This window comes from Hipposideros armiger, unplaced genomic scaffold (assembly GCF_001890085.2).
Source record: "Hipposideros armiger isolate ML-2016 unplaced genomic scaffold, ASM189008v1 scaffold_303, whole genome shotgun sequence".
In the NCBI taxonomy this organism is placed as follows: Eukaryota; Metazoa; Chordata; class Mammalia; order Chiroptera; family Hipposideridae; genus Hipposideros; species Hipposideros armiger.
Window position 1 is genome coordinate 1,796,761 of NW_017731653.1, and position 13,863 is coordinate 1,810,623.

A 13,863-nucleotide genomic window follows, 5' to 3' on the forward strand; every position below is an offset into this window, starting at 1 on the left:
CTCACCTGAAGAACCACGGCCTCCACCACTGCAACTCCTTCCTGGAGGAGTTGGCCAAGCAGACCAGTAACTGTGTCCTGGAGATTTGTGCCGAGCAGCGAAAACTGAGCGAGCAGGTAGGCTGAGCCCGCTCTCTGTTTAAGTTGCCCTGTTGCTGTCTTTTGGTGCCTTCCCCTCTGCCCACCTTTGTCTTCCTCTCAAATGCCAAGTTCTCTAAACTGTTTCATTCAAGTAAAGTTAGAGCTTTTGTGTACTTGAGTTTTATGGTAGGATGCTTTTCTTAGTGTAGTCCCTTAAGTCTTTACTCCCTTGGGACGAGATAGAGGTGTCTAAAAATACTTATTTGAACAGCTGCACTCCAACGAAATCTGTGCTCTCATTTAAAGAGTTCTGAGAGATGAGTTAACTTTCTAATTTACTTCCCCTCTTCTCGCTGCCCTGTGTACACATACTTAGGACAGTGGCCCTTAGATCACCAGTCTTGTCTCACCTTTCTGTCCTTCTGCACCTTAATCTGTGGCTGTCTGGACATTGTTAGGCACCTCCTCTGTGTTTATCCTCAGGGCTGCTTTCCTGTTTTTGTCTGCTTGTTTTCCCCTCCCCTCTCCTCCCTTTACTGACTCACAGCACCTGGTCATGATTAGCTCAACCTAAATTTCAGAAAGTTTGAAAATGAGGAACTTGTTCTGTCGTTGCCCCACAGTCTTTTAGGTTCCCCCGACTGCCCACCCCTTCCTGGATTTGAGTCAACTTTGCCAGATGGGAGCCAGGTTGATATGTAAAATGGAGATAAAAATAGTGTCTTCATAGGGGTATCATAAAGATTAAATGAAATAAAGTATGTTGCATATTTGGTATACAACTCTCAGTAGATGTTAGGTGTTATTTTTTGGTACTTACTGGGTGCTGAGCTGGGTTTTTGGGATGGGGTCCCAGAAGGAAGGTACACAGTCCCTGACCTAGGGGAATGTCCCAATTTAAGGGATAAAGGAGTACAGACACATGTATGAAAGACATTTCAATAAACAATTTAAGGAAGATATGCAAACAAATACAATTATGGGTATATTCATCACTCAATTTTAATGTCCATTACATGCAAGGGACATGGAGATTTGCTCAGTGCTGAATCAGGGATGACCAAGACATGATGTGAGTAATTATTTTCACACACACCAGAATTTCTGCAGCCAAATGGGTATTGGCCCCTCCAAAGTTATCACTGTGAATAAATAATTAGTGATGTTACCATTACTAATGGAGCTACATTTTTTGGCACTACTTTCAGAGTCTACCACAGATACTTTTGCATAATTTCAAGGTTGACACATCTTTGTCCATCAAGGTGGACTTGACTTTTTTGAAACAGTTAGAATTTGGACTTAAAAAGAACAAAAACAAAGTGTAACTATAAAGTAACAAAATCAGTTTTCTCATGGCTCCTATGCTGCTCTATGAGTAATTCCAAGTGAGGAGTTTCCAGACATGCTCTGCACATGCTAAGCATCATTTGGCTAAAAGGGGAGAATTCCAAGGTGATTGATTACCTTGAAGGAGATACCTGAATACGTGAGTCTATCTTAAATTTTCTGTATGGCTAACTGAGGTATCTCGGTGAAGAGAAGAGATGCAGGATTGATGTTTAAGCTAACTAGCAAGAAATGTGATATCTTATTTCAAAGAGAGAGAGAGAGAGAGAGAGAGAGAGAGAGAGAGAGAGAGAGAGAGAGAGAGAAAGAAAAGAAGTGGGAAGAGTTCTGGCCACATAGTGAGCTGGATCTTCGGAAGGTAATGGGTGTGTGGGTGACCATCTTCACAGGCAGAACATGAAGGAAGGCAGCAGGTGAGATGGCAGTTCCACACCAGCAACAAACAGCTGTCTTCCCAGGTTGGAAGACCCTGGAAAGTACAATTGAGTGGAGCTCTTAGATCTTATTCTTTCTACCTGAATTTTTCCATTAGGAAAGATCTCTTTCAGGATGTGGGTGTGGGGGTTGATGATCTGATCTCTGAAAGACACTGCCATCTTGATTGAGACTTTGAGTCTAAACATTGGGAGCTATTTAATAAAAACTAAAAGAGGTGAGCAGTTTGCAGATAGACCCCCATTAGAGAAAGAGATGCTGGAAGAAAAGAGAGAGAAAGGCAAAAAGATAAAGGAACAGAACATAATGGAGGGGACCTTTTTATAACTGTTAGATGGGCTACTTGGCTGTTTTAGGAACGAATCTCATTTCAACAGCCACTTGTTTGTTTCTAAAGCTTCTCCCTAAGCACTGTGCCACTACCATCAGCAAGGCCAAGAACAAGAAAACCGTGAAGCAGAAGCAGACTCCCAAAAAAGGAGAGCCTGAGAGAGAAAAGCCAGGAGCTGAGAGTCACCGGAAGAACCGCAGCCTTGTTACCAAGTGAGGGTCTGGGCCCTAGAGGGCCACGTGGGCACTGCATCAAACATGGGAGAAGAGGGAAGCGGGAAGGTGATCCAGCAAAAGAATGCAGAAGTGGTGGTGGGGAATGACAGATATGAAAAAGCACTTAAATGTGCATTTTCTATTTTGCCTTTGTAGTCAGTATCAATGTGCACTGTTCTAGGCTGAGTGTTCCTAGAAGATAAAAGGGATCTGAAGGTCATGGGCCTGACAAATCCTGCCCAGATAATAGCAGGCAGTGCCAGACCCATAATCAAGGCTCATTTTACTTTCTCAATTTTACCCAGCATGGACAAGCTTCATGTAAGCTTGACAGAATTGGCACTGGCAATGAATCATGTATACAGCTTCTCTGTATTTGAACACACTATCTTCCCTTCTGAGTATCTCAGCAGCCATCTGGAGGCCAGACTCAACAGGTATCACTCTTTCCTTGTCTTCTTTTTTTTTAAAAGATTTTATTGGGGAACAGCGTTGGGGATCGGGGAAGGGGAACAGACAAGTTGCTGTCCTTTTTTGTTCTTCAGACTAGTTGTGGAGGATGTCGCTTCACTGGCCCATGTTGGTATTATCATTGTGCTCTTCCCGGGTGAGGCAGTTTGGTTGTCTGCCACTGAATGGCCGCTCACGGCGGCTCTTGGCAGCTCAAGCCGGCTGCCAGCCACTCACGGTAGCTCATGGCAGCCCACTGCAGCAGGAGCTGCAGCTTACGCTGTCGCCAGCGACTCACGGCAGCCCAGCTCCAGGTCGAGCTGTTGTTCACCATCTTAGCTGTAGAGGACAGTATCACTGGCCCTCATTTGGGATCCAAACCGGGGCCCTGCTGCTCAGAGCTGGCGTCCCAAGCCAACTCTTAACCAATGCACCACTCGGCCGGCCCTCCTTGTCTTCTATGTTTGTATAGTATGGTGATTATCAAATTTGGGTTCCATTCATTAGATTCCTCTTGGTGGTCATGTTACACACTGGAGATTTTGATGCAGTCATCCTGGCATAAGTTCTCTATTAAAAACAAATTAACAAAAAGAACACCAAACCTCTACAGGTGGTTTCGGTGAACAACCAGAGTTGATCACCACTGGTTTAGAGAATGAGCAGAGCCTTTGCAGTGAGCAGAACTGTGTTGAGATCCTGGCCATTAGCTGAGACACTGAAGCAGGTTATTCAGTTTGCTTAGGCCTTATTGTCCTACCCTGTGAAGTAAGGATAATGATGCTTACCTTATAGATATATAATATAACTGAGAATTACCTGTAATTCAGAACTGGTAGAAAATTAAATATTATAATGAGTACAAAGTTCCTGACATATGTCTTGATAAAATAGATTCTCTTCCCTTCACTTTGCCCCTCATTCCATTGCTTATAGAGGAGGAACATTCCTTATATTGGAATTGGGCACAGTAGGCAGCAATTAGGGGAATGAGAGGAAGAATTATTATGAATAATCCCCTAGTCTTAGATGTTTTCTTTTGGAATATGTAGTATATTCACTTATTCATTCAACAATTATTTATTGAACTGCTACTGTGTGTTAGCAGTGTTCCAGAAGCTATTACTATAGCAGTGTACAAAACAAACAAAAACCCCTGCCCCTATAAAGTTTACCTTCTGGTGGGGGGTATAGATGAACAAAATAAAGTGGAACATATAGTAGATTAGCTATTGATTAGTGCTAAGCAGAAGAATAAAGCAGGAAAGGGAGACAGGAAGTGTGTGTGAGTTGATGGTGGTGTGTTGCGATTTTACTTGGGGTGGCCAGGGAAGGCCTGCTTGAGAAAGTGACGTTTGAGTAAACTCTTGAAGGAAGTGAGGATGCCAAGCATGGGACTGGGGAAAGAACATTCTAAGCAGAGGAAACAGCAAGTGCAAAGGCTCTGAGGTGGGAGCCTGCCTGCTATGTTCAGGGGACATGGAGGAGACCAGTGCGGCTGGAGCACAGTGAGCCAGGAGGAGACCAGTAGGAGGTGAGATTAGAGAGGCGGGAGGAGTGGTGTACTGTCCAGATGCGTCTGTGTCATTGTAAGGATTTGGGCTTTTATTCCGAGTGATGTGGGGAGCCTTGGCAGGGTTTGAGCAGAGCAGTACAAGATTTCACCCAATAGTTTAATAAGTTCACTCTAGCTACACTAGGGGGACAAGGACAGAAGTAGGGAGAACAGTTAGGAGTCTGTGTTTTGATTGTAGGAGATGCAGATTGATTTTTCAATTAGGTTTTTGATTGGATGACAATAAAATTAGTTTGTTTCCATTCCATACACATTAGCTATATGGAAGGAAGTATCGCAGGTGCATACACACACCAAGAGGATGACAAGTTGATAAATGTCCATGTATAATCCGTCAGAAGCTGGCAGTGGTTTCTAGGCCCTGGAGCGGCATGGGTGTGATCTTCTAGTTTCCCCTGAATACCTCTAATACTTTCGTCACTGACATTGTTTGTAAAGCCCTAAGATTGGCCTGGAGGTTTGGCCTCAGTGAAAATTCTAAAATACACTAGGCTTGCCCCCAGTCTGCTTCTTCGGTATTATTTTCCCTCAAGTGGAAGTACCTCCTCTTTTTTCCCTTTCCTCTGGGGAGCAGACTCTCCTGCTCCTTTTCTTTCCCCTGCCATAAGCATTTTGCCAAAAAACACCAAACAAACAAAGAACTCCCCAAACATCTGAGGCTTTAGGAAGAATCTGATGAACTCATTCCTACTGAGATATAAATGACTGACAGGCTCTGACAAAGTGGGATGTTCTTTTCCCTACTGTTTACCTGTTAACAAGGAAAAAAGCCTTAGGTCAAAGGACTGACTCTGATTGAGAATTCTCAGGTTCCTGGAGAAGGCATTTCAGAAGGAGATGGGGGTCCAGTGAGAGGGGTGTTCTTGTGTGCCCCTAAAATAATACAATAAGTCCTCACTTAACATAGTTGATAGGTTCTGTGACTTTAAGTGAAACAACATATAACAAAACCAATTTTACTTATAAACACGAATTAAGTTCCTATTGCACCTCATCGACATTCTAACGAAATGTTATTCGAGGACCTGATGTACAGTGTGAAGTTACCCCACCTTGGGTAGAGTTGGGTATAGCAGCATGCCACGTGTTCTCTCCATCCAGCTCTGGCATCCCATGGCCAGCAGGGATTGCACTGCACTTCCAAGGATTTCTAGGTGTGGTTTTCCATTTCTGACAGGGGTTGGATCTAATTATTTGCAAGGAGAAAAGACAAATACTGGCCCTGAGAATGTTGGTGGTGCGATCCCTCAGGTAGAGTTAGATGGGGTTTGGGAGCCCAGGTCTTTTACCACCTGAACTGATTTCTCCAGAGGAGGCAGCAGAGCATAGTGGTGAGGAATCAAATGTTATTGGCTTCAAGTCCTAGCTCTGCCACTTGCCAGCTGTGTGGTCGTCACAGATAGCAAGTGACTTACTATTGCTGTGGCTCAGTTTCTTCATCCGTCAAATGGGGATAATTGTACCTACCTTATTGGGTTGCTGTGAGGCTTACATGAGATAATGCATGTAGTAAAATCATAGCACAGCACCTGGAACACAGTGAAATGTGATAACTCTTACTATGTTTATCATTATGGTTGTGATTATGATTTTTGTCACCCAGAGCGATTGTATGGCTGGCTGGTTACAATGCCACGACCCAGGAGATTGCGAGGCCTTCTGAGCTATTGGCAGGAGTCAAAGCGTACATCAGTTTCATACAGTCACTGGCCCAGTTTTTGGGTGCTGATGTTTCCAGAGTCATCCGCAACGCCCTTCTGCAGCAGACACAGCCGCTGGACTCGTGTGGGGAGCAGACTATCACCACTTTCTACACAAATTGGTCAGTGTTGCTCATCCTCACTCTGGCTTACACAGCAGGACCTCGAGGGGTCCGGGCATTTTAACTCTCAGGGTCACAGGGTCCCAAACAGAGGCTTGTTTCGGCTTGAGGACTAGAGCAATAACCTGGGGCAACCCAGATTCCCTTCTGTCCCCCATGAGGTTTCTTTCTAATCTCCCGTGTAACATCCATTGATTTTCCCTGTAGCAATTTGACCTTTCTTTTCATAATTGTCAGTTCCTAACCTTTTTTTCTGGGTTCTGTTTTAATTTCAAATGATTCCTCTTCTTCTTTCTGAAGTTCCCTTGATTCTCTTTTTGCCCAGCTTCTTCCTCTGAAAACCATTCTAACATCATATCTCTGGAACATTATCTCTTCACCCCCAGACATGACCATGTCTCCAGTAGATTGTTCTTCATAGGGAAGGTGGCCTCTTCCCCAAAAGGTAGGAATTAGCAATAGTTCTTTTGAGATTTAAGGATGGAAAGGAGCTGAAGTCCTACCTCCCCAAGCCACTGGGTGGCGCTCTTAATCCAGTATGAGCTGAGCAGGAGACAGGCTGCAAAGAACCCCTGAGTAGGGGAAAGACAGAAGGTTTGCAAATAAAAATGCCAACAAGAACCAGGAAGTAAGGTAAACGGGTCTTGCGGGCTAGGTGGGCACTGCAGGTAGTTGGGGAGGGCAGCTCTGTAAAGGGGGCAGCTGCCATTTAGCTCCACCTGATTGCTGCCCCACTAAATCCTTATTTTTAATGTAAAATCTCTCAGTTTCAAAATTTTGACAACTAATTCAAATTAAAAGAAAAAAGGATAAATCACATTTGACAACTGGGTTTGGCCTACCCGTGGTAAGCTTGTGTCTTCTGTAAGACCTAAGCCCACGGCTCGTTGCCTGGGTGAGTGGCACAGGTTGGCCAAGCCCTTCTCTGCGGACACTGGCTGGAGGACTTCTCAGCTTTCACAGAGGTCAGGAGGGACTATCTGGAGACTGGATGATTAATGTTCTTGGGACTTCTCTGTCCAGGATGTTTGACTCGAGATCCGCTTCCAGGATCCTAAGTCCTTAGTCCAACATTCTCATTGGAGAGTTTGAGGCTAAGTATATTTCAGAGGAGCCCAATTTAGTAGGAACTTTTTGCTTGTCATCTTGGGCTTGTTTAACACGACAGAGAAAGGCCAACGGTGAGGGGAGTACAATAGTTGGAAAAGAGCAGGAGCTGAGGGAGGAGAGTGCAGGCTATTACATTTGACAGCCCAGCGAAATACCCTGCAGATGAGAGGTGAAACAGAATGACGTTACTGCGGAGTTACATTACTGCCAGGTGTTTGTGAGCCAACAGCTTAGGGTGTTATTTAATTAGAGTTTTGCAGTATCTTCTTTGAGTCTCTTCTCCCCACCCCAGCCTCTGGTGGAGTTTCTGTTCCTGAGCCCAGCAGTAGTGGTAGGGAGCAATGGTCGGGGGAAAGGATTGAACACTAACCTGTGCTTTCTCGGCTATCCCTGTAGGTACCTAGAAAGTCTGCTTAGACAGGCGAGCAGTGGGACTATCATCCTGTCTCCAGCCATGCAGGCCTTCATCAGCCTCCCCAGAGAGGGCGAGCAAAACTTCAGTGCAGAGGAGTTCTCTGACATCTCTGGTGAGCCCAGGGCCTGGTCTCCTCATCAAGGAGCTGAGCCTTTCCCCTCGATACAGTATCTCAGCCTATGGACCCCATCTCAACTCTCCTACCTTCTCAGAGACTCATTCTATACTCTCCTCAGCATCTCTGCTAGATCCCGCCTTAGGGACAAAAAGAGATTCTAAGTGAGACCCAGAATCGAGGAGTGGCCTGGGGGTTGAAGACGGAGAAGGGAAATGAGGGGAGTTAGGAGTTAGGGGCACCCAAGTCACCGAAAGGTTTATTCTTTGAAGGGTAGTCAATGGTTATTTTCCATCTCCACAAAGAATAAAAAAATAGGATATATAATGAAAAGTAAAGGATAAATGTAAGGCGGCCATTCTCATGCTTGGAGTTATTAAACAGTTGTCTCATGTCATGGCATCTTTTTTAGGCATACATTTTAGAGCCTTTAATCATAGATTACTGATGTTTAATAATGATGATGAGACAATAGATGGCATTTATTGTGGGCTAAGTTCTCAGTGTTCTCATGTATTAATTCATTTAATCCTCGCAAGAGCCTTGAGGTAGATACTTTTATTATCCCCATTTTATGGATGAGGACACTGAGACACGGACACGTTAAGTAGCTTGCCTAAGGCCACACATTCATAAATGATAGAACTGGGATTTCAACTCAAGGCAGTCAAATTCCAGAAGCTGGTGCTTAATCACTATGTAGTGCTGCTTCCCAGTGTATGGAAGTGCTTTTGTGTCTCAAGGGGGACCAGGTAAAGAGTGTGTAGTGAATGAGTTGGGAAGTCATTCTCTTTTTAAAGAGGGCTTTAAGCCATACAGATCCTTGTTCATGGATTTGTTTTACTAATTTATGAACTCTCCTACTGCTTCCTTCTTCCTCTCACCTCCATATAAATCATGGATCCTGCATGGTATTTGGGACAGGTAGGAGATGTTTCAGTGACCCTCCCCTCTCCATTCTTCCCCTTCCTTGGGGGTGTTATGAAAGTCGGAGTGCGCAGTTCTGTTTTCCAGCTCTGCTTTCTTCCTACCCTTATTCTGACTCCATTAGTAAGCTGACCCTACTCTTCATCTGCTGGAGGTTTCAGATGTCCCCTTCTCATCAACTCCACCCACAAACTGTAGGCAGCATCTAAAATCAGCTTTAGGTGTTGCTGACAACTGACAAGCAGCAGGAGGTAATGCTGATTCCCCCCTCTACCACCCCCACCCCAATTTTCCTGGGTTACCATGGTGATGGGACAATGCTACTCCAAAAATAGATAGATGGAAAGAGGAGGATGCCCTTGGATTACTAGCCTGGAATGGAGAAGTCTAGAAAAGGAGGTCTGGCAGATCTAGACCTGTAGATCGACTTGCAGGTCAGCCGTCTCCTCTCCATCCAATACAGAGAATGCAACTGAGCCCCTCCCCCTGATGTTGGCCATTTTAGCATTATTTAAGTTGACTGGATAGGAAATCCTTTTCTAGTCAGGTCAATCTTCCTACTGTCAATAGGTGACTCTAAAAATGTATTTACTCCAGACAAAGTTCTGTGTCAGATGCTGTGACTAGTTCTACATCCTTTGTTATTGGTGGAGGTGGAAGCCAACCAGTCCTGCCCTCCAAGACTCGAGCGTGGAGCCTTGATTTTCTTTTCCATCTGAACTCATATTAACTATGTTAAACTCACCTTTCTTTACTGGTCTCTTGTTGTTACTTCTGATGTTTTGTGGTTTTCTCTGCTGGGATGGCCGATAGCCAAAGATCAGAGCTAGAGCTGTCCCCTGTTTGGATTTGTCACTAGTGTTGTTCATGTGGAGTTGCCACAGGCAGCTCTATTTGATTCACAAACAGCCAGAAGCAGGCTGGGTAGGGAGGCAGAAGGCACTGGGGCAGACTAGAGGAAAGAGGATTTAGAGGAAAAAACAACTGGGACTCTGGGGATGTGTGCTGCTGATGAAAAAAATTAAAGGTAGCTTAAGAAGAGAAAAACTTGGACAGTGAGGCATTAAATAAGGGAAGTGGAAGGAGGAACATAGAAAAAGCCAGGCCTTACTTAGATAAGGACCTAGTTGTGGTATCTGCTGGGACACAGGAAGGGCAGTAAGGCATTGCACTAGGTTTCTGGTACCAGCTTTTGACTTGGTTAAGTGACCTTGGACAATCGCTTAACCCCTTACCCCCTTGTCTGTTAAACCATATACCTCAGAGGGCTGTTAGTATTTATCATAATAATCCCTTATTCATATATACCTTTATAGTGTTCTAAGGTTTTTATAGTGTATCTTATTTATTCTCATATCAACTCAGAGCAGATATTAATTTCTTCATTTTATAGAGAAGTAAACTGAGGCTTATAGAGGGTTGGTGACTTGGTTAAGGTCTTATGTCTAATAAAGCTCCTACAGCTGGTCCAACAAGAGTAAAACCCAGGTACCGCATCAAAGGACTTGGGAAAGTATAGATTCTTATAAGAATGTCAAGTAAATAGTTACCATTTGTGGTTAAATATTGGTGTGAATACCAGTGGGGAGGGGGTAAATTGTCTCGCTGGCAGGCCAGACCTATCACCGGAATGCAGGATATCAGGTCACTTTTGCTCCCCAACTTCCCCCTCCCTTTCCTCCTGAAACACATTGTAAATATTCAGTTTACCCTGTAGCTGTTGTGCAAATGCTCCGGTGCCCTCTGACCTCTGTAACTCTATTCCAGAGATGCGGGCCTTGGCTGAACTCTTGGGCCCCTATGGCATGAAGTTCCTGAGTGAAAACCTGATGTGGCATGTGACCTCTCAGATTGTGGAGCTGAAGGTACCGTGGAAGGAAGCCCCGGGGAAAATGTTCAGCCTCAGGGGAAGAGGGTTAGGAGTAGGAGATTGGGGGGAAGAGGGTTAGGAGTAGGAGACTGGGGGGAAGAGGGTTAGGAGTAGGAGACTGGGGGAAAGAGGTACCGTGGGTCCCCTTGTTTCCTGCCTAATGTCTCTGTGTCCCGGCTGCAGAAGCTGGTGGTGGAAAACATGGATGTGCTTGTTCAGATCCGATCGAACTTTAGCAAGGCGGACTTGATGGCTTCTCTGCTGCCCCAGCTGATGGGTGAGCACCTCCCCTAAAGGCAGAAGGAACTGTGGGAAAAGCATTGCGGGTGACGGGTTTGGGTGATCTGGGGGCTGGGCTGGGTCTGAAGAAACAGAACCATCAGTCTTCTCCTGTGTTCTCTTCTCTAAGACTTGTCTTTCTCCTCAGGGGCTGATAATGTGCTGAAGCGCATGACCATCATTGGAGTTATCCTCAGTTTTAGGGCCATGGCCCAAGAGGGACTCCGGGAGGTGAGTTGGGGGAGAGAGGGCTGCCACAGAATCGCAGTCACCTCTGTGGGTAGGGCTTGTATGAGAAGTTGTGGAAAGGGTTGGTGAGCATTGAGGAGAAAGGAGCTTAATTTGGTCGAGGTCCTGGAAGGTCTGGGGCTAAATGAGCTGAGGAACCCTGGAAGTGTGGGGAGAGGGTGGGAAGCCGGGTAGGTTCTTCTATAAGCTGAAGCCCCGTTTTTTTGGTTTGTTTTCACCTATCTTTGAAGGTACTGGCCACTGTTCTGTGGATTCATTTATCTTCTTTCCTCTAGGTTTTCTCCTCTCACTGCCCATTTCTTATGGGTCCCATTGAGTGCCTGAAGGAGTTCGTCACTCCAGACACAGACATCAAGGTATGGGGAGCGCAAAGTAGAATCCATTTAGGGGGCTTGTTGGAAAAAGATGTAGCTAGGATCTTGTAAGGGAGAGAGGGCCCTGAAGAATACTATAGAGAGAAAGAGCCAGGATTTGAATAGGAAAACACTGGGGGAGATTTTGTGACGAGAGAGGGCATTGGTCAGACAAATATTCTTGGAGAGTGAGAGCAGAGCTGGGGAGACATGGGGGAATGGAGAAAGGTGGGAGCCTGGAAGACCCTGTCAGGGCCGGGGCAGCATCACTGGAGGGAGCGGGGTAAGCTCTGGGCCAGTATCTGTAGGTTTTCACCTAAGATGTGCTCACAAACCCCTCTTTAGTCAGGAGTGTAGGTGCTTTTTGTAAAGAGATTTGTATCTTCCATGCCCACCCACCCTGCCTGCCTTTAGAGTGGCCTTTCCTTTTCTGGCCTTTTGTTTTTCCTAGTCATGAAACTTTCTGGTTCCTTTGTCTGTGTCACCTGCCTCAAGCCCCATTTACTACAGAGATGGAGAGAGAAAGAGGGCCTTCTGCACACACCCCAAATTAGACATCCATTCTCCCTCCCCTTCCATTAGCTTGTCTTTTGAATCACCTGGAACAAACAAGTATGTTATGCAGGAAATATAGCTGAAGGCTGGGAATAAGCGCCTCAAACGCACAGGGCAGGCTACTTCTCTCATGGACTCCTTTAATGGAGGGCGGTCTGTGATAAGAGGAAACTGGTTAGCTGGAAGAATTAAAATTAAAATTAAGCAAAATGTTCTTACTTTGAGATCAAAAGAGTTGTGAAATATCCTCTTCTGTCTGTATAAAATCAGATGAGGGTCAAGTGGTCATGGGGGGCCGTGAGGGGGTGATGTTGCATTGGGATGGGTGCCCCTTTTGACCAGTTATCATTTTACAGTGAGCCTGGGTTTCTGGCAGCTCCTGCTGCTGCTGGCGCCAATGCTCTAGCCTGTCAGGAGCTTGTCTAGCTGATATCTCCCGGGCAGCCCTGAGCTCTGTGCCCTGCCTGCTTGCGAAAGTAAGCAGGTGGAGGTGAAGAGGGGGATGTCCTGTCCATTGGAGATTCTGTTACTGCCTCAGAGGGTGAGAAGATTAGGATAAAAGAAAAATAAGGCCCTTTCAATCATCCCTTCCTTCCTCCAGAAAGCCACAGGTTATGGATCAGGGCCCTGACCTCCTAGGCCATGGTTGCCATGAGCAGGGTCATCTAGTTGGTAGGGGATTTAAATACAGGGCAGAGCAGAGTGTGGCTAAGGTTCACCTTCTGTGTCGAGTCCCATAGGCAAAGGAAGCATGTGCATATTGTTACGTTTGTGGGGTTCTTTGCCTATGATACGCTACTTAGTTGTCTGCTATTAAAATAGTTATCCTTATTCTCTCAGAACATTTTACAGTCTTTTTTTGTTAAACTCAAAAGGGGTCTAAGTCCTTGGTGTGGGAGTGGGGCTTTGAGGCTATATCCTGGGAACCTGATTCTAGTACAATGAGGGGGATTCAGGTATCAATCAGTAAATATTAATCGAGTGCCTTCTGTGGGCTTAGCATTGTGTTAAAAACTAGAGAGGATACAAAGAAATGCAAAGTTTCTAGCTTTGAGATAAAGGAAGAAGAGGGAAAGGAATAATGCTTATTAGTCAGTTAGTGACTCTGTTAGTCCCTAGGGTAGATGCTTTGCATGTGTGGTCTAATTTAATCTTCATAATTCTGTGAGGTATGTACTATTATCCCAGTTTTACAGGTGAGAAAACTAAGGCTCAAAAGAGGTTAAGTCACTTTTAGTCAAGGTCCCATATTTAGTAAGTGGTGGTGCTAGGATGTGAACCCAGAACTTCTCACTCCAAAGCCTTTTTCTCCCTTCTCCATGCCATGAGGTTGAAAAAATTATAGTCTAGTTGGTGAGATAAGCCATATGCCTCACCTCCTATCTGAAAGATAACTGAAGTCACCAGGTGCTGTGTGTGATCAGTGCTAAGTTAGTGGTACCAATTTAAGGAGGGAGATATGGGTTTGGGCTGAAGTAATCAAGGAGGGCTTCACAGAGAATTTGAGGTTTGAGTTAAGCCTCAAGGGATGGGTATCACTTAGATATGAGGAGAGGTGGGGAAAGAACACTCTGAAAGAGGGACGCACATGAACCAAATGTGGAAGTATGGAAGTAAATTGTAACTTGGAGAGTGAATAAATTACTCTGACTGTGTTGACTTTAGGAAGTGTTTGGGGAGATAAAGTTGAAAGAGTAAATTTGTAGTGTGCAGTATGTGAATGCCAAGCTA

The 13,863-nt window shown here is 45.1% G+C and overlaps 1 protein-coding gene across 1 annotated transcript in view; it reads left to right on the forward strand.

The window, feature by feature from the left end:
• Positions 1-13,863, forward strand: part of NCKAP1L (NCK associated protein 1 like) — a 61,133-nt gene that overhangs the window by 36,331 nt on the left and 10,939 nt on the right. Inside the window, exons 16-24 of the mRNA XM_019659664.1 lie at positions 2-116; positions 2,263-2,408; positions 2,717-2,848; positions 6,041-6,259; positions 7,766-7,896; positions 10,594-10,691; positions 10,880-10,973; positions 11,124-11,206; positions 11,500-11,580. Of these exons, the coding sequence (XP_019515209.1) occupies positions 2-116; positions 2,263-2,408; positions 2,717-2,848; positions 6,041-6,259; positions 7,766-7,896; positions 10,594-10,691; positions 10,880-10,973; positions 11,124-11,206; positions 11,500-11,580 (1,099 nt within the window). The remainder of the gene's footprint in view (position 1; positions 117-2,262; positions 2,409-2,716; positions 2,849-6,040; positions 6,260-7,765; positions 7,897-10,593; positions 10,692-10,879; positions 10,974-11,123; positions 11,207-11,499; positions 11,581-13,863) is intronic.